At 36.0% G+C, this 20,957-nt stretch overlaps 1 protein-coding gene across 1 annotated transcript; it reads right to left on the reverse strand.

Annotated features, from left to right (window-relative positions):
* Positions 1-9,099: 9,099 nt before the first annotated feature.
* Positions 9,100-10,321, reverse strand: LOC145044885 (protein DOG1-like 4). Its single transcript, XM_078993229.1, has one exon. It carries the CDS (start codon positions 10,199-10,201, stop codon positions 9,317-9,319), a length of 885 nt encoding a protein of 294 aa, XP_078849355.1. The 5' UTR covers positions 10,202-10,321; the 3' UTR covers positions 9,100-9,316.
* Between the last annotated feature and the right edge of the window lie 10,636 nt (positions 10,322-20,957).

A 20,957-nucleotide genomic window follows, 5' to 3' on the forward strand; every position in this document is an offset into this window, starting at 1 on the left:
GATCAGCTGAGCCTTCGGCCGAGTATAGTGATATGTAAAGATAGCTAGGCAGGTAGCTTTTCTTTCAGGATGGAAGGCTCGAGTTAGTAGGAGTTGAGTAATCAGATGGGATATAAGCAAGCTATTTCCAGCAACATCGTTTCAGTATGAGCGGAAGAATGGATAGAACAATTATAGTTAGTCGAAGTATTTTCAGGAGTCGCTGGAAGCGACTAGGAGATTGCAATGGAGTATAGTGACCGGTGGGAGTCCGGTAACTCGGATATCGGTAGATTAGTTGGACCAAAGTGGTCTCAGTGCATCCAGTAGACGGATGAGGGGTACAAAATTGCCAGTCAGAGGAAGTAACGCTAAGAAAATTATGGAACGGAGAAGGATTCAGTATGTACCAACGATAATGATCGGCAAGGTGAGTGGCTGGAGTGATGGACAAAAGGGCGTTAGATTTTCCAGACCGAGAGTTGGAGGCAGTTCGAAGGCAGTTGATCGTAGCAAACTTCAAGGACGAAGTTTAGTTTAAGTGGGGGAGAGTTGTAACACCCTAAAGTTTGGAGAGCTAAGAAAAGAAAGAAAACCTCAAGTTTAGGGGAGACTCGGTGAGTCCATGGAGGGACTCGGCGAGTCCGAGCGGGATCCAGGTTGTGGTGAAAGCGACCGACTCGGCGAGTCGACCAAGGAGACTCGACAAGTTGGGTCTGAACGAGGAAAACCCTAAATCCGGGAACTTGGAGCCTATTTAAGCGTCTCATTCTCCTTCCTAGGGTTCCTTTACTGCCTCTTTACCCCAGAACACCAAACCCTAGCCGCCATATCCGTTTTTGAGCTAGATCTTGCCTTGTAGAGTGCACTAAAGCTTGGAGGAGGAAGAAAGACCTTGGAGGTGCAAGAAGGGACTGTAGATCCGAGATTGTGAAGACATTTCAGACCAGTTGGAGGTAATAAGCTGTTGCTTGGACTCCCTTTGCACCTAGAGCTATGCTTATATGTGAGTTTTGGTCATTTTTAGTATGATATGTAACCAATCCGAGTTGGAGGTTCGGATCTGAGGTTGCTACCTCAGATCCATGTTTGTTTTGGTCTTGAATCCCCTAAGTATCAGCCCTTGGTTGTTGAAGAAGTATGTTTGCCATAAACCCGAGTTTAGGGTGTTTTGAGCCTAGATCTCTTAATCTACACGTAAAGTTTGCCACTTTACGTGGGGAATAGTCCCTAGAAGTATGGATCTATGAGTTGGAAACTCTGTTTGGCTCGAAAAGCCACTGCATGGATTGAGGACTGGATAGACTCGGCGAGTCCTTCGAGTGGACTCGGCGAGTAGCTTGAAGATGAGGAGGAACTCGACGAGTAGGATGAACAACTCGTCGAATCGGATGAAGTTAGGCATGAACTCGACGAGTTGGATGAACAACCCGACGAGTTGGTTGAAGATTGTCTAGGACTCGACGAGTCTGTTCTTGGACTCGGCGAGTCAGATCGCGAAACCCTAAACCCTTCGAGTTGAGACTCGAATCAGTGAGTCGGGTGGTGACTCAGCGAGTTGGACAGGACAGGACTTGGACCTAGTTGGACTCGGCGAGTCATGGATTGACTCGGCGAGTCAAGTCGCGAATAAGAAAGACCCAGAGCATATGAACTCGGCGAGTCAGTAGATAGACTCGGCGAGTAGGGTCGACCCGGAAGGTTGACTTTGACCAGGATTTTGACCTTGACCAGAATTGACCTAGTGACCTTTGGAGGCCAGTTGGACTAAGTGTTATATTGATATTAGTAGCTTGAGGAGCTAGTGGAGCAGCAGTCGAAGTCAGAGGTAAGGTAGCAGTCAAAGGATTAGCAACAGCAGTTCAGCAGCATCAGGTGAGTTTCCTTCCAGTAGGGGTGGGTCTAAGGCCACAATGCCGGCCTGATCAGTTAGCAGTAGTTTCCGGACTTCGGTCCGATGCAGTAGTTAGTATGTTTGATGCCTTCGTGGCTCAAACAAGATTTATGTTTTATGTGTTATGGGTTATGTGTTCCGGGCTACGGCCCGATGTAGTATGCAGTATGTGTGTTCATGCTAGTTGATATGTTATGCTATGCTATGTTCAGTCAGTTAGTCCGGACTTCGGTCCAATGCAGGAGACAAGGTCCCAGTCGGTTCCGGACTTCGGTCCGATGTAGTTAGTTCCGGACTTTGGTCCGATGCAGTCGGTTCCGGACTTCGGTCCGATGCAATTAGTTCCGGACTTCGGTCCGATGCAGTTAGTTCCGGACTTTGGTCCGATGCAGTCGGTTCCGGACTTCGGTCCGATGCAGTTAGTTCCGGACTTTGGTCCGGTGCAGGGGACAAGGTCCCAGTCAGTTCCGGACTTCGGTCCGATGCAGTTAGTTTCGGACTTTGGTCCGATGCAGGGGACAAGGTCCCAGTCAGTTCCGGACTTCGGTCCGATGCAGTTTCCGGGCCTCGTCCCAATGCAGTGGGCAAGGCCCAATATGTGTTTATATGTTATTGTATGGTATGTGGTAGTTTGGGGGAGCTCACTAAGCTTCGTGCTTACAGTTTCAGTTTTGGTTTCAGGTACTCAGTTTTCAAAAGAGGAGCTCGGGAAGATTGCAGTGCACACACCATAGTCAGTTAGCCTGGGAATGTTTGACTCTGATAATGACATTATGTTTTGAATTAATACTCGAGAATTTATGTTATGACTTATGATACAGTTTTTATAAGTATGATTCTAGTAATGTTTTAAAAGAAATTTTTGGGTCGTATTTTTGGGTTGTTACAAGTTGGTATCAGAGCCTTGGTTTGAGGGATTCAGATATGCATTCGAGTGTATTTGAAGTCAAACTAAGGACACGATAAAGGATTTTCAAAAGAAAAACATTTTTGAAAAAGGGTTTTGGAAAAAGAACTTAGAAAGAAAAGAGTTTTGAAAACGAGAAAAGGGCGTGGTGCATGCAATCAGCCGAGCTCAAGTAAGTACTCCCAATTTACCCATACAAGTTATGTTATGATCATCATTATCAGTTTCAGTTTCAGTTCCAGCTTCAGTAGAACAGCATGCTAGAATAAGACTAACGATCTAGGATGATGCCTTATGTGCCTGTTTTATGTGTTTCAGCTGATAAGAATTGCATGCTAGTATTGAGTAGACAGTAGTAGGATAGCCTGTGTAGGTTATGTCTGATAGCATGAGCTTAGCATTGTATGCTAGTGCAGTTTCTTGTTATGAGAATTGTTTTGCCTAAGTATGTTTCCTTTATCCGAATGCTACTTGCTTTGTGCTTTGTGGGACTCTGAGTGATGGGAGTTAGCCATTAGGTGAATATATTACATCACATGTGATTAGGGTTGGATAATCTAAGAGTGCTAGATTTGGCCCTACTGCGCAGCTCTTGTCTGAGTCCAACCGTTGTAGGGATGAGACTTTTACTCGAAGGATTATCCGCGCCTCATCACATGTGATGGTATTCAGGTGGTGGCTAATTGGCATTACAAGGAGGCCTTCAGCAGCTGAGGACTGTTTGGGTAGAGTCAGAGGTTCCCTAGGGCAAGCTTAGGATGAGAGTAGCAGAGATCAGTAGAAGAGTAAAGGGGACTTGGTGCAGTTGAGGTAACTCTTGAGGAAAGTACGGATAGATGTGGAAGGTAGTAGGGGCCCATACTACTGAAAGCAGAGGATCCGTACTCGATTCAAGAGGGGCCGAGGCGAAACCAAGGAACTAGTAGAGTATGTGAGAGATCCCTCAGCAGTAGTATGTAATTGGTCAGGGATTGTTATATTTTCAGCATGGTAACGTTGCGCGAGATATCAGTTGGCAATTCAGGTGCAGGGGAGGAGTCTGGCTCGGGCTTTAGAGCCGGACAACTTGATGATCGGATGAGGGATTTCATTTCCGCAAAGATTATGCGCAACATCATCGATCAGACTCCAGTGATTTTCGGTTCAGTTAGAGAGGCTATTGTGGAGCTCATGGACAGTCATCTTGAGGCCTTTAGGGCCGGGTTAGTTTTAAGACAGATTGGGGCTCATCTAGGTCCCGAATCTTATGGAGTTCAGGGATCCATCAGGGAGGGAGGTCCCATTTCTAGTTTCTGCTATCAGGGGGCAGGGGTGTGTGGGGCATTCTGTCTCCAAGAGAAACCATTGCATGATTGGATAGTTGAGGAAGTTTCGCGAGCCATTCGCGAGGGTCTGCCAGACATGGTCGTGAGGATCACTGATAGATTGATAGCAAGGCTTTAGGATCAGACATCTGTTGTTCAGTCAGCAGACATTGCCGTTGGGGTAACGCAGGAGCGAGAGTCGGGCAGGGAGTCGGAAGGGAAGAGGAAAATGGATGAGACTTAGGTTGCCACAGGTTCGAGTAAGAGGCCCAAGAGTTCAGATTTGAGGACGAGGAACTATCAGAGCCGCAGTCGATGCGGGAAGTGTGGAAGGACGCACATGGGTGTGTGTAGGCGTAGAAGTGGTGGCGATGTTGGGTGTTTCAAGTGTGGCCATATTGGTCATTTTAGCAGAGACTGTGTTGTTACCATCGCCCAGGGACTTGATCCGTTGTGTTTCCATTGCAGTCAGAGGGGCCACAAGAAGGCCCACTGTTTGAGTTTGTATTCAGCAGGGCAGGCGCCAGCTCCTGCCCTTGGAACTTCAAGTACCGTCAGTGGTTGTCAAGGCCGGGAAAGGGTGCCTACGGCTCGGAGCCGAGTTTCTCCGGTAGATTTCAGCAGGGATTCGAGCAGCACTGAGTAATGGAGGTATGTAACTTTGTTTTTGTCAGCTTATGTTATGATTATATTGTTATGGTTTCTGCATCAATTGTGGTATAAGTGTTGCGTTATGGAGTGGCTTGCTTGTGATTATGTCATATGCCATTTGCATACCTCGGATAATTGGTTGGTAGTTAGGGGATGTGCTCATATGGAGAAGTTTCGGAGAATGCAGTAACTGTAGCATGGTATGGAGAGATCTGGTTCGTTTCGCTAGTTCGGAGTGGATAGTGGTTTGGATGGAATGGTCAAATTCCTACCTGGCAGGCTTGGGTTACCCCAGAACACCAAACCCTAGCCGCCATATCCGTTTTTGAGCTAGATCGCCCAGGGACTTGATCCGTTGTGTTTCCATTGCAGTCAGAGGGGCCACAAGAAGGCCCACTGTCCGAGTTTGTATTCAGCAGGGCAGGCGCCAGCTCCTGCCCTTGGAACTTCAAGTACCGTCAGTGGTTGTCAAGGCCGGGCAAGGGTGCCTACGGCTCGGAGCCGAGTTTCTCCGGTAGATTTCAGCAGGGATTCGAGCAGCACTGAGTAATGGAGGTATGTAACTTTGTTTTTGTCAGCTTATGTTATGATTATATTGTTATGGTTTCTGCATCAATTGTGGTATAAGTGTTGCGTTATGGAGTGGCTTGCTTGTGATTATGTCATATGCCATTTGCATACCTCGGATAATTGGTTGGTAGTTAGGGGATGTGCTCATATGGAGAAGTTTCGGAGAATGCAGTAACTGTAGCATGGTATGGAGAGATCTGGTTCGTTTCGCTAGTTCGGAGTGGATAGTGGTTTGGATGGAATGGTCAAATTCCTACCTGGCAGGCTTGGGTTACCCCAGAACACCAAACCCTAGCCGCCATATCCGTTTTTGAGCTAGATCTTGCCTTGTAGAGTGCACTAAAGCTTGGAGGAGGAAGAAAGACCTTGGAGGTGCAAGAAGGGACTGTAGATCCGAGATTGAGAAGACATTTCAGACCAGTTGGAGGTAATAAGCTGTTGCTTGGACTCCATTTGCACCTAGAGCTATGCTTATATGTGAGTTTTGGTCATTTTTAGTATGATATGTAACCAATCCGAGTTGGAGGTTCGGATCTGAGGTTGCTACCTCAGATCCATGTTTGTTTTGGTCTTGAATCCCCTAAGTATTAGCCCTTGGTTGTTGAAGAAGTATGTTTGCCATAAACCCGAGTTTAGGGTGTTTTGAGCCTAGATCTCTTAATCTACACGTAAAGTTTGCCACTTTACGTGGGGAATAGTCCCTAGAAGTATGGATCTATGAGTTGGAAACTCTGTTTGGCTCGAAAAGCCACTGCATGGATTGAGGACTGGATAGACTCGGCGAGTCCTTCGAGTGGACTCGGCGAGTAGCTTGAAGATGAGGAGGAACTCGACGAGTAGGATGAACAACTCGTCGAATCGGATGAAGTTAGGCATGAACTCGACGAGTTGGATGAACAACCCGACGAGTTGGTTGAAGATTGTTTAGGACTCGGCGAGTCTGTTCTTGGACTCGGCGAGTCAGATCGCGAAACCCTAAACCCTTCGAGTTGAGACTCGAATCAGTGAGTCGGGTGGTGACTCAGCGAGTTGGACAGGACAGGACTTGGACCTAGTTGGACTCGGGGAGTCATGGATTGACTCGGCGAGTCGAGTTGCGAATAAGAAAGACCCAGAGCATATGAACTCGGCGAGTCAGTAGATAGACTCGGCGAGTAGGGTCGACCCGGAAGGTTGACTTTGACCAGGATTTTGACCTTGACCAGAATTGACCTAGTGACCTTTGGAGGTCAGTTGGACTAAGTGTTATATTGATATTGGTAGCTTGAGGAGCTAGTGGAGCAGCAGTCGAAGTCAGAGGTCAGGTAGCAGTCAAAGGATTAGCAGCAGCAGTTCAGCAGCATCAGGTGAGTTTCCTTCCAGTAGGGACGGGTCTAAGGCCACAATGCCGGCCCGATCAGTTAGCAGTAGTTTCCGGACTTCGGTCCGATGCAGTAGTTAGTATGTTTGATGCCTTCGTGGCTCAAACAAGATTTATGTTTTATGTGTTATGGGTTATGTGTTCCGGGCTACGGCCCGATGTAGTATGCAGTATGTGTGTTCATGCTAGTTGATATGTTATGCTATGCTATGTTCAGTCAGTTAGTCCGGACTTCGGTCCGATGCAGGGGACAAGGTCCCAGTCGGTTCCGGACTTCGGTCCGGTGCAGTTAGTTCCGGACTTCGGTCCGATGCAGTCCGTTCCGGACTTCGGTCCGATGCAGGGGACAAGGTCCTAGTCAGTTCCGGACTTCGGTCCGATGCAGTTAGTTCCGGACTTTGGTCCGATGCAGGGGACAAGGTCCCAGTCAGTTCCGGACTTCGGTCCGATGCAGTTTCCGGGCCTCGTCCTGATGCAGTGGGCAAGGCCCAATATGTGTTTATATGTTATTGTATGGTATGTGGTAGTTTGGGGGAGCTCACTAAGCTTCGTGCTTACAGTTTCAGTTTTTGTTTCAGGTACTCAGTTTTCAAAAGAGGAGCTCGGGAAGATTGCAGTGCACACACCATAGTCAGTTAGCCTGGGAATGTTTGACTCTGATAATGACATTATGTTTTGAATTAATACTCGAGAATTTATGTTATGACTTATGATACAGTTTTTATAAGTATGATTCTAGTAATGTTTTAAAAGAAATTTTTGGGTCGTTACAGTCACATTCTCTATACTTGAAATATGTTCATCAGATTCTCTTTATCTCTTAAACACAAAATAACAATTAGTTGAAGGATGAGTTGATATCTATTTTAAGTCTATGGTATTGTAAAAGAATTAAAATATATTGACTACATGATATATTAAGTGGTCAAAATAAAAAAATAAAAAATTATATAGTCCAATTGTACTAAATGCTCGATAAATAGAAATCAGTAATATAAGTTATAAACAAAGCTTCTAACAAAAATTCTTTAAGAAATAATACGTTTTATTTAATATTAGTATATGATCATATTAATAAATGATTAATATAAAAATAAAAGATCATATAAGTAAAACCTGTTAATATATAAAGAGAAATTAAATATCCTTCTACTTTTTCTTCCTACAAATATTCCTATGATATGTGTCACATTTAATGCCCATTTAATGATATTTTAGCATACTAAAATGACATATGTAATCATTTAATTGGATATGATGATTTGTAGGAATAAAAGTAGAAGAATATTTAATTTCTTATATATAAATGATGATTTATATTTAAATATACAAAAGATCAAAAAGGGAAATAATATATAACATGAGAATGGTGTAATTGTAAAATTTGTTTAAGTTTGTGATGGGTTTGATATAATTCATCGAATGAAAACCTTAAAGATTTAATATCAAAATATTAAAAAAAAAAAGAAAACTGATTAGAAAGGAATTAAAATTTATTTGTCTAACCACTTGGGTTGTGGTGACTTGGTAAGGCATGTGGAAGATATGATGGATAACCTATTGACCCATGTTCAAATCCTGGCACCACTCAGCCCTTGTGGCCATGGAGGTTCGCCTGCAGTGACTCCAGGGCATGAGGCAAAGCTTTATGTTTGCAGCGGGGGATTAGTCGGTGCGCGAAAGCTGGCCCGGAAACCCTCGTTAGGGAAGTTCCCTTTCCAAAAAAAAAAATTTATTTGTCTAATCGTCATTACCTTGCTGATTTTAAGAGATTTGAGTACTCTTGATGATATATTAAGGTTATGTTTGGAGTACCAGCTAAAAAGTTAGTTGTTAGTTGTAAAGCTAGTTGTTAAATAAAAAACTAACTGATAGCTGGAAAATTAACTGATAAAAAAGAATGTTTGGTAAAACTAGTTCAAAAACTAGTTGAAATATATAAAATTACATAAAATGACATATAAAAGTATCTGTTTCTATAATTAGTTAAGGGGCGTATTTTGAAAATTAAAAAATTAAAAAAAAGCTTCTAAAAAGCTAGTCTAAGTAACTTTTCAAAAGGCTAGCTTATAAGTTATTTTTTGGCTTACCAAACACGACAACTTAAAAGAGTTCAAAAAATAAGCTAGCTTATTAGCTTGCTGTGACGTGCCAAACACAATCTAAATGACCGAAAATAATGACATAGTAAACAATTCGAATCGAAATATTTAAGGGTAAGTTGGTAATTTAACTTAAACATTAGAACTATTTTGGACAAGTCATGTCACAAAAATTGATTTAGTTATTTAAAAATAGGAAGGAAGATGAAAAGATTTAAGGGTAAGTTGATAATTTAACTTTAAACTTAGAACTATTTTAATTTGGACGAGCAATATCACAAAAATTAATTTAGTTATTTAAATAGGAAGGAAGATGAAGATATAGAGGTAGATATAAACGATTTAAATTAACTTTTATATTAAATTGACAGCAGATATACATATTCTTACTTTTATTATAAAATATTTTAGATCGATACCAAAACTAAAAGACCAAAATCATTTTTCCTAAGACTTTTAATTTAAAAATACAAATGACACCTTTTTCCAGTTAAGCTTTTTAATGTAAACAATAAAAAAGGGCCAAAAAATAATATAAAGCTAGAACGGTCAAACCCTAACGTCATGAGCATGCAAACCACTACCATGGTTGTGGGTCCCAGTCGCACTACCATTTTCAGTTCCGTTGTCGTCTTTTTTCTTCCCCCACTCGTGTAACCGGAGATGCAGCTCCGCCGCCGCGATCAAGAAATACACTGACTGTATCGGTGTTAGAATCTCAATAATTGTCTTCAACGTCTCCAGTCTCAGATCATCCGCCATGTGTAACAACTCCTCCAAATTATCCTTCTTCGAATTCAACATCGAGTCCACTTTCTCCTCATTCTCAGAATCTATTTCGCCGTCTTCCGTCCTGATCATTTCCGACACCACGTTAGAAAGCTCCACCATCGACCGGTCCGCCACCGCCTCCTGTTCCTTGGCGTATTTCTCACTTAATACTCGTTCTTGATGTATGATTTTCTTCTGTAATTCGTCGATTCGATTCATCTGCTTTGGTGACAAATCTCCTAGATCTCCAGTCTTCAATCCACGAATTAGATCACCGATTTTAGCCTCTAATTGAATTCCTGATTTCGAGTACAAAAGGTGGATTGCTAACGTCGGCCGCCATCCTCCGATCCACAGAAACGCATCCTCCAGCTTGCTCCGCCACGTAGGCGAAAACATCGAAATCGCATCTCGTTTCTCCCAATTTGATTTCGCCTGGTAGTACTGCTCGTAATGCCTGACAACTCTCTCGATCAATGGAATGAGAACGGCGTCGTCATTTTCGGTCGGGTTGTGGTTGTTAGCGACGGAGACAAGTTCTTCAAGGTACGAATTCTGCTCGCAGATCCAACACTCGAAGAATCTATGGAATGTTTCACGGTGAGGGTTATCTGCATTCATAGCTTGTGCCATAAAAGCTGCGCTGTTGGTCCTAATTGACATTATTTGTAGAGATTGCAAGTTGCAGAATATTGAATTTTGGAGGTGGTGATGACGACGATAGAAAAGAGGGAATTTATTACAGGAGTGCAAGTTAATCCAAAAACATCCGCCAAAATCCCAAAACCACTAGGGTTTATATGCATGCATCTGAAGAAGTTGAAATACCATGGGCGAATACTATTAGCAAATTGACAGTTATGGTCCCTTTCTTTCTCACTTTTATGATTTGTCCACATGCAAGTTTTTTTATATTCCGATATTATCTCATCAAACTTAGATTCATTGCTTTTGGTTTTGGCTCCTCAAAAGGATCGTATGTTCTTTACTTTTAAATTTTTATATACACAACGAAAACAAACAAACAAATGAACAAATAATAATAATAATAATAATAATAATAATAATAGAGAACCATCTTTTGTGAGAGAACCAAATTAAAGTACTAATCTCAACCATTGGATCATCGGCATACATTTAGGTATAGAATAATATATGTATGAGTTAACAAACTAAAAAAACATGATCGTTAGTGTTACATCCTTCGGTGTTCACCATCCTGATTACAAATCCATTGATCGTAGATACCTAGCCACTAAGGTGAGTATTTTGTGCTATAAGTTGAAAGCATATGATCATATTTGAAAAGTAATTTTTTTATGAAACTCCGAGTGATTTGCTGTGAATTGAAAAGTGTTTTGGCTAGAATTTATCAAGTATATTGATACAAGTTGAAAATGTTTTGCTATACTTGAATAGTAGTTTTTGCTATAAATTTGCAAATATAATGTTTTGAATTGGAAAGTGATTTGAGATTTATTTGTCAAGTAACTTGTTAAATGTTAATGATTTTTTGCAATAGAATTATGTTTTGATCAAGCTATGTGCTTCGAAAGTTATTTCGCTTTGTATTATTTTGAAAGTGACTACGGATATTTGAATATCCTATAAAGCTTTGTTTATAGGAGTTACTTGACTTTTGAATTTTGAGCTAGAAATGCTCACAAGTCACAAAGTGTGTTATTTTGCTAATTGTTAGTCGTGGAGTTACTTGAGTTCGGTTGAAAGCCTTGATATTAGTAATCATGGATTAATTTTGGTCGTTTGAGTAATTATGTGGCCGTTTGGACTTGTCTAGACACATTATACATTATTGGGATGATATCTCCCTTCGTGAATTATTTGCCTTCCCTATGTGGAAAATATGTTCTTAAACAAGGGGTTGTATGTTGGGAACAAGCTTCAGACATGGTAGTAAACCTTGGAAAAGCAAAGTACATGATCAAATGATGAAATGTATGATGGGTTTCGAGCCTCATTAAATTAAACAAAATGGCCGCTGAAATGATAAACAAATTTGATCTAACACTCGAAACAAAGAGATCTAAACTGTACTAATATGCACAACTTATTTAGAGCTCAATAGAATGGAAACATACATTTGACTACACCGTAGAATCTTTTTTTTTAACGATCTAATTGATCAGACTAGAGAACCCAAAATAGAGTTCATCTTTTGTAATCGCATCCAAGATGCAAACTCTAGTAGCTCTGAATAGACCACCACAAAGGAACACTAAACTAGTTGAAGAGGTGTCATGTCATGAGATCGAGACTACGGGTTTTCTAGGGTTTTTCTAAGGGATTTGACCTTTGGAGTAAGAAGGTTAAGTTTCCATCCATCCAAAATCGGGATTTGACATCTTTATTTATAAGGAAGTTGTTTGAAACCTTAAAGATAATTACCAAATATAATAGTGATTATATATGATATTCAAATCATTCTAGAGAATATTTCATATTCATTTATTTACTATTAATTAATTAAAACTTTAATTAAAAAATAAATCTCTAATTTTTTTTCGATTCTGCTTTATTTTGTTCTTGCGTGTAATCCAAAATCACACTGCTATTTATAGTAATATTGTCGGGCTTATTATGGATATCGACACTATTCTCGATCAATGTATTCTACATTGAGGTACACTACGGTCCTTCGAGGGGACCATACAAAAAATCTATGTTGACCAGTTTTCTTGCATTTTAAAGGAATTGAAAGTTTGTGTTGGACCCGTTAAGTGTTCGATTCTGTATGTTTTTGGGGTCTTGAATACTTTAATTATTTGTACATCTTGGTTATATGTACTTTATGTATTTGAGTATTTTTAATTATAAGTATTTTAACAATTTGTACGCTATGAAGTTATACATACTTTGAGTAATTGTAAATTTTGACGTTAGTAGTACTTTGATTATTTATATGTACTTTGTCTATGTATACATTTTGAAAAATAATATGCGAGTAATTTGATTTGGTGCAAATAATGAAAATGAACGCTTTAAAGCTATTTTATATAGCTTGAAAACATGTTTTTTGCTTTGAAGATAAGTTGTTGGAAGTAGCTAGTTTTGAAATGTCTATACGGGTAAATACCTTTTTGTTTAAGAGTCAAAAATTTGACAAATGAGTATTTGTTTTTAGAAAAGCTTTGGAAATAGAAGAAATTTTAGAGTTGATTATTTTGAAGAAACAAAGAAAGAAATAGTTTCAAAAATATTATTTTTGGTTTAAAACTCATGTGCACATGATACATTCGTAGTGAGATAATGATTTAAAAGGTAATATATTTTTTGATTTGTACACATTTGATCATTGAGTTTTTTTTTTCCGTCTACTTTTACCTCTTCAACTTGTTAAACTGTACACATTCAATTCTTATGATCGGTTACTTCAGGTTATCCGGTAAAAATGACTTAATAGTGTAATATATTTCTTATTTTGTACACATTTATTTCTTAATATTTTTGTACACATTTAGTGAAGTGGAACAATTATTAATGAAGGGTAATATATTTATTCCTTAATATTCATAACACACGACATCTTACATGGGACAATCATTAATGAAATGTATAGGACTTTTGATGCTTTTGTCCATCATGATCCCGACTACTAGGTTGTTTATGTCATGTGTTATGAACATCATACCTTCTTCACATGATCTCAGGTTTTAACGATCATTATATTCATGTGTTCGTATTTTAGTCTACTGCAACTTTTGTTTAGATTACTTCCGTTAAAAGTAATATATTTTTACTAATAATCTTTACACCCATATGCTTTTTATAAATGCATATATGGATGTTTTTTTTATAAAATTGTAAGTAAAATATATTACATTTTAATGAGAGTAATATTAACGAAAGTTATAACAAACTCAATAAATGATCATGTAGATATAAACATCGTTAAAATCTGATATCGTATCAAGAAATTACGACGATCAGAACACAAGACCTAAGCCAAACCACAAGACCTATGCAATCAAGCAGTCGAGATCTCGACAGACATACGCATCAACAGACCCAAACACCTCATCAATGATTGTCCCACGTAAGATGTCGTGAGAAAAAGACGTATTTTGAAATAAAAATATTAACGAATAAATGTGTATGAAAATAATAATTATTAAATGTATACAAAATGAGAAATATATTACCTTATTAAGTGTTTTTTCCGGTTAACCTGGAGTAACCGGTCATAAGAACTGATGTGTACAGTTTAACAAATTGAAGGGTAATATTAATAAAAAAACTCAATGATTAAATGTGTACAAATCAAAAATATATTATATTTTTAACTCATTATCCCCGTTAGTAGTGTTATGAAATTTTCTTTTAAATGAAATATGTGTCACAATGCTAGGTACCAATTCGAGATAAAGTCTTCATTGTAGATAACATTTGTTGAAGGGCTTAGTTTGACAAAGATTAGTAAGAATGGAGCATTAGAGTTCTGTTTTGTATAGTTACCTTCCCATTTATTTAGTGCTTCTATAGTTTCTTATTGTAACACCCATTTAGTTTCTAACATATTGTAAAATGAGAAGCGAAATTAAACCACATTTTCGCTAGACAATGACATTATATCAAATAATAATGTCAGATTCACTAGTTTCCATTATATAAAGTTGTGTTGTTACACGATACCTAGGTTGTTACTTGTTAGGTACTAATTTGTATAACATTAAACGACCACCAAAGGATAGGTTGTAGGTTGAAGGCTTTACATTTAGATATATATGTTCGAAATGGGATTGACTAAAAAGACATCCTAATTTTTCATTTAGACATTCTATTTGATTTTTAAGGTTTTTTTTTATTGGTTAAATTTGCATTGTTTTTTGAAAAAGTAAATTATAAATAGTTTATTATAAGTTGACTTTTAATAAAAGTGTTTATAAGGTGTCTAATGGGATGTCAATTTAGCAACACCCGTTCGGAATTTATCAATAACAATAGAGTTCTAATGAACTTATGTGCAAATGATAGGTTGAAGGCTTTACATTTAGATAGATATGTTCGAAATTTATCAATAACAGTAGAGTTCCAATGAACTTATTTGCACAAAGAGGTGACCATAATAGGCCTAGGTAAATAAATGAGAGGTTTTTAATTGGACAACCTATGTTTCTAGCCATCATCTCAATTTGAGAATTTTGCGCACCAAATCCAACCATCTTCCTTTCAAGGGGTGTTTGTGATTGCTTATTGGAAACACATAATGTTAATTTTTTTTTAAAATGTTTATTAATTTATTAAGTATCAAAACATAGTTTTTGAAAAAAATGGATTAGCTAATATAGTAACAAAATACAATATTTGGTATGGTGTGATGTCTTATTTTCTTTTATAATCTTGAAAGGTCAAATTTCGTTTGGTGTATATATATATATATATATATATATATATATATATATATATATATATATATATATATATATATATATATATATATATATATATATATATATATATATATATATATATATATATATATATATATGTGTGTGTGTGTGAATCTTTGAAAATTCACTCGGTGAATTTTTCACATTCACAATGTTAAGTTATGAATTTAGATATTTTTATATTTTTTTCCGATAAAGAATAAATTCTAAAACTTGAAAAAAAGATTTGGTTTCTTAGAGAACCAATAATTATGATTATCTATTGAATATATATATATATATATATATATATATATATATATATATATATATATATATATATATATATATATATATATATATATATATATATATATATATATATATATGGCTCTCATTGATAGTAAACATTTTTAATAAATTTATAATAAATTGTTTCAAATAAAATAGAAAAAAATATTTATTTAAATACATACCTTAAATAAACAAGGTCAAACACCCCTGAGATGAAATAATAATAGACATGAGAATTTTGATCAAGTTTTTATTTATTTATTATTATTATTATTATTATTAAGTTTTCTAAACCCACGAAGAGAAGAAAATGATGTCACGAGCGTATATACAAAGTTATTGCCCTTTCTTTATTTTAACATTTCCTCATTTGGTTTATTGTGTTAGTAACAATGTACTAAATAATGGGATTCCTGAATGTGACGGTACGATTAAAATTAGGGAATGATGAGTCTTGATGAGTCATGACGATTTTCAAGGGAATGATGAGTCTTGATGAGTCATGACGATTTTTAAGACGTGATTATTTTAAATACATTAAATCATATAATTATTGAACTTTATCAAATATATCAAGTTTTTAGAAATGCTATATTAATATTTAATATAAAAAATTAATAAAAACTCAATTATTTTAAACCCGATAAAAAAAAAAACCCAAAAAACTAATGTACCTTGAAAAAAACCCGTATCATTATATGATAAGACACGTTTCTATACGTTATTTAAACATCACGCTTAACAAATTTACATTGGATGTTTTCGTAACATCTACACTACACCCCACCTCATTTCATGACATGCTATTTAGAATCATGGTTAGTACCATACATAAAAAGGTATTTAAAAAAATTACTAAATTAGGACTTTAACATAATACACAATAAAACTCAACAAAATTAGAAACATATATTTAATATAAGAAAAACACCCTATAATATATACAATTTCCTTATACTTTTTATATTTTATATTTCATTAACACTGACTAACAATATAATAATAAAGATTGAGTTTAAAAACTGAAACTTTATTTAAGCACTATATATGTCTATATTTGCTATTAAAATCGAGTGTTTCATAAATGATAAGATAAAATAATAAAGCAAAATTAAAAAATAAATATTAATTGAAAACGCAATTTTTAAATAATTACACCCATATAGGGACACCAATTCGAAAGGATTCTAGTGGCCAGTTAGATTGACAACTTGCCAACTTGTGTTTCTTGGGACTTTGACAACTTTTTTTCCTCTGAATCAGTTAAGTCAAAGATATACTATGAAATATCCGGAAAACCATTTATTTTAATATTTTATAACAAAATAAATGAATAAATCATTTTAAATAAATAATTTTAAATTAAAATATTAACGTATAATATAAAACAAGGTTATCAAGATTGGGATCCTACGTAGGAGCATCTTTGGGTTTGCAAGATCAAAATCGTAAGATTGGGATCGGGATCCTAAGATCTCAAAAAATAAAACATATTTTTAATTTATAATTTTAAAATATGAAAAATATTTCAAACATTCAATTTTTCATTAAAAAACTATAAAAACTTGAAAATGATAAACGGTAAATTAGTAAAGGATAAAAGATAATAAATGGTAAAAAATTCATTTGCAAATAATAATAATAATAATAATAATAATAATAATAATAATAATAATAATAATAATAATAATAAAGGGAATGTAAGATCGGATCGGATCTTGATCCTACGACCCTACCTGTAATCTTACCATAAATACAATCTATTTACGATCTGACTCGTTTTTCATACCTAAAATATGCGATCTTACGATTAAAATCGCGATTTTGACAATTATGATATGAAATATCTGGAAAAACTTTATGTTTAATATATTTTCACCTATCACTATCATGAAGTTAATTAATATATGGGTAAATACTTTTAATTTGAAAGAGTACAAATGATCTTTTGACACTTGGAGGGTGTTTGGTAAAGTCTATATTAAAATAGTTTTTAATTTTTTAACTTATAACATATTAACTTGACAAAATTGCAAAAATGGTCCCTGTGGTTGTCAAAATTCTGCAGTTTTGGTCCAAAAAAGTTTGGCGGTGCATCAGTGGTCCAATTTTGAATACCTTATGCGGTTTTGGTCCCTATAGTTGGAATTGTTATGTGTTTTTGGTCCAGACCCAACATGAAATGACGAATATGCCCTTTGATAATTCTTTTTTATTTATTTTTAATTTTTTATTACTATTTTAATTAAAAAATAAATTAAAAAATTAAAATAAAATAACCCTACCCTCTCTCTCTCTCTCTCTCTCTCTCTCTCTCTCTCTCTCGGTAGCCATTCTCCAAACACCACGACTCAGTTTTGATTTAGGGATTTTGAAGATTGCTTCCAAAAATTTAACAAAGAACTACCGATGGACCACCCGATTTCCTCCTTGAACACCACTATTCTCATCACGGTAACTAGAAAACACCACAATCGGGACCATCCTTCTTTCTTCATCTCCAGAAAACACCACCAACGGAAACCTTCTTCATTCATCGGTGGTCCCGATCTATATTTTTTAGGGCTATGGTTTCCTTGTGGTGACAAATGGTGATGGTATGCGACAACAATGGTGGTGGTCAGATCCATTGTGCAGAAGTTCAATCAAACACAGTAGAGCACCAGAAATTAACTTGAGAAGGTGAACGAGACGGAGCCCCCTATAGAAGAAGAGAAGAACGGTCATACACAAGCCCTAATTTTCAAAAACTAGTTCAGGAGGACTTGGAAGAAGCTCCAATGGAGGATGATGTTGTTGGTGGCTTTAAAGAGCGTGATTTTAGAGAAACTCCACCATTTTCGTCCATTAGAAGCCATGTTTCGATGAGTGGTCATAAGATATAGGAGAATGAGAACCAGAGGAGAACAGTGGAGGAGGGAGAAGTGACGAAGATGCTGGTAGTTGACAATGACGAAGGAGTTTGGTGTACGTCTTCAGAAAATGGAAAAGGGGAACAGAAAGAAGAAGAAGAAGAAGAAGAAGAAGAAGAAAAGGAAGATGACGATTATAGGGGTTGTGTTGGAGTTCAGGTGCTCGCCGGAGTTTTGGTGTTCGTCGGATGTCTTGGTTTTGGATGAAACTCACACTTCCTGTTATGATTTCCGGTGAAAAAATAACATTCCCCCGTAAAGAAGTCTCCTACGTTTTCGGTGAAAATGGTGGGCGTCGGAGGTGGTTTCAGGCGAAACGGCAGCCACCGATGGTGGTTCTGGACAAAAGAGGGTTGCACCGGTTATGGAGGTGGAGTTTGTGATGAATGGGTTTTATGATACAGATGGAAGAGTAGTGGGTTATATATTTATTTATTTATTTATTTTGTTTTAAGATGAAAAAAATATATAAATTAAACTAATTAAAGTATTACAAAAAATAGAAAAAATAAATTATAAGGGTATAAAAGTAATTTCAAGTGTATAGGGACCAAAATCACTAAAAAGATTCAAAATTGGACCACTGGTGCACCACCAAACTTTTTTGGACCAAAACTGCATAATTTTGACAACCACAGAGACCATTTTTGCAATTTTGTCTATTAACTTATAACGGTATCAAAATAGAGTTTTATAAAAAATGTTTGGCTAAGCTTATCCGTTGTCAAAACGCTATAAGTTTATTAACTTATATTGTATGTTTTTGTGTCGATATAAGTTTAGGTTAAGGGGTATATTTGTTAATTTTTTGAATGGTGAAATAAGAAGTTTTTGATAAGTAAGGGATAAGTGACCTATCAAAAAATGACTTACTTGAGATTCCAAACAACTATAAGCTGTTTTTTTTATAAAACTTTTACCCAAATGCTCTTTTTGACTTACAGTAGTGTGAAACTAATAATAAGTCAATAAACTCTTTTTTTAAGTTTTGTCAAACACTCTCTTGGTTCAATTGGTTCTTTATGAAGTTGAATTCGATAATCAAAATATTATATATATATATATATATATATATATATATATATATATATATATATATATATATATATATATATATATATGTTCTATGGAAAACAAAAAACCCTAAAAATCATAAAAATGCATAAAAAAAATACTTAGAGATCACAATCTTTTTTTTTTATGAAAAAATCGCAGGCTGTTAAATAAATTTGCTGTTTTTTTTTTTTTTTTTTTTTTTTTTTTTTGATTTTTTAAAAGAAAATTGTTTTTTTTTTCAGCAAATTTATTAAAAAACTTGTGATTTTTTTATAAAAAATTTAAAAAAAAACGTTTTGTAATCTCTAAGTATTTTTTTTTATGTATTTTTATGATTTTTAGGGTTTTATTAGGGTTTTTTTTTTATATTTTCCAAATAACCCTTCCATAAAAAAAAAAAAATTGAAGCATATATATATATATATATATATATATATATATATATATATGTATATATATATATATATATATATATATATATATATATATATATATATATATATATATATATGTATATTGAAGCATCCCAAAATTTTGATCAAAAATTTCATTTTTAATTATTAAATAAATCATAGTTATCAAAATCATTTAATCCAAAAACATAAGTTATTGTATCTATCACAATTAGCAAATTTAGGGTCGAGATTGTATCCAGGTAAAAACAATTTCTCTATGTAACCTTGTTGCAATAGATTAGAAATTCAAAAATGCTAATGTTATATGGGTTCACATAAATGCATATTCATAATAAACCTTTAGAAGACCAAGAAGGTCGAATGCATCATAAGTAAATCAAAAGTGGACCTTGGCTTAAAAGTTCTCGGTCCAAACAACCCTAGACCAAATACCCTTTTATTGGGCCATGCCAAACCCGAGAACCCATACCCATCCCAAAAACCGAAAAACCTTTGAGGGTGGAGGGTGTTTTCGGCTACCCTAGAACCGAAAACCCACTCTTGAGCTAGTAAAATCGGTTTGGATGCAAGCCCCAAGAGTTGACCATGAATGTGACACCTCATTGCTTTACAACCCATTACCCATCAAACAACCAAGCAAGACATACAACAAACCATCATGTCTCCATGCATGACAGTTAAATAACCACCAAGTACCCATACTAGACATCCAAATGATGAATAAGTAACAACCAAGGCCACTCCCCCTCTCTATTTAAGGATTTTAGCCAATAGTGGGTTATCCCACTCTTGTTACTTGATTTTGCTCACTCACTTCTCTTCCTTCTCAAAACAAAGTCACCTTATTCAAGTATCACCACCTCAAGGTCGGTTCTAAGAGTTTTTGGTAAGTTCCTTCATGAATTCTAAGTGTTTTTATACATTTTGTTGTCAAGTTCTTCATGTTTACACACATTTTTCGTGTGTTAGATCCCTAGAACACCAACCTTTCCAAGAAGGTCTTCAAGTTCATCACCACCATCCTAGGCTCGAAATCTTTTTCATCATCGTTCCTATCACACACAAAAATAACTAAGGTGAGCTTCATACCCCCAATTTTTCGAGTTTTACATGCTTTTAGGGGGGGGGGGGGGGGGGGAATACAAGTCAAATTACATTTACCCAATGGATAATTGCATGCATCAACTTGTTTATTGAATTATAAGTGCATAAAATGTCGAAATCATCATATATTTATACATAAAAATCATGATTTGTAAGGTGTTACAAGTCCAAAATGTGTTTATCCTTTGGATATTTCATTCACTATGTTTAATTGTTTGAATATGGAAAATTTTCTTGTATAAGAAGTAAA

Source organism: Lactuca saligna, chromosome 5 (genome assembly GCF_052625555.1).
Source record: "Lactuca saligna cultivar CGN05327 chromosome 5, ASM5262555v1, whole genome shotgun sequence".
Classification (NCBI taxonomy): Eukaryota; Viridiplantae; Streptophyta; class Magnoliopsida; order Asterales; family Asteraceae; genus Lactuca; species Lactuca saligna.

What these genes read in the sequence shown, in the direction of transcription:
- LOC145044885 (XM_078993229.1), bottom strand. Translation starts at nt 10,201, where the DNA reads ATGTCAATTAGGACCAACAGCGCAGCTTTTATGGCACAAGCTATGAAT.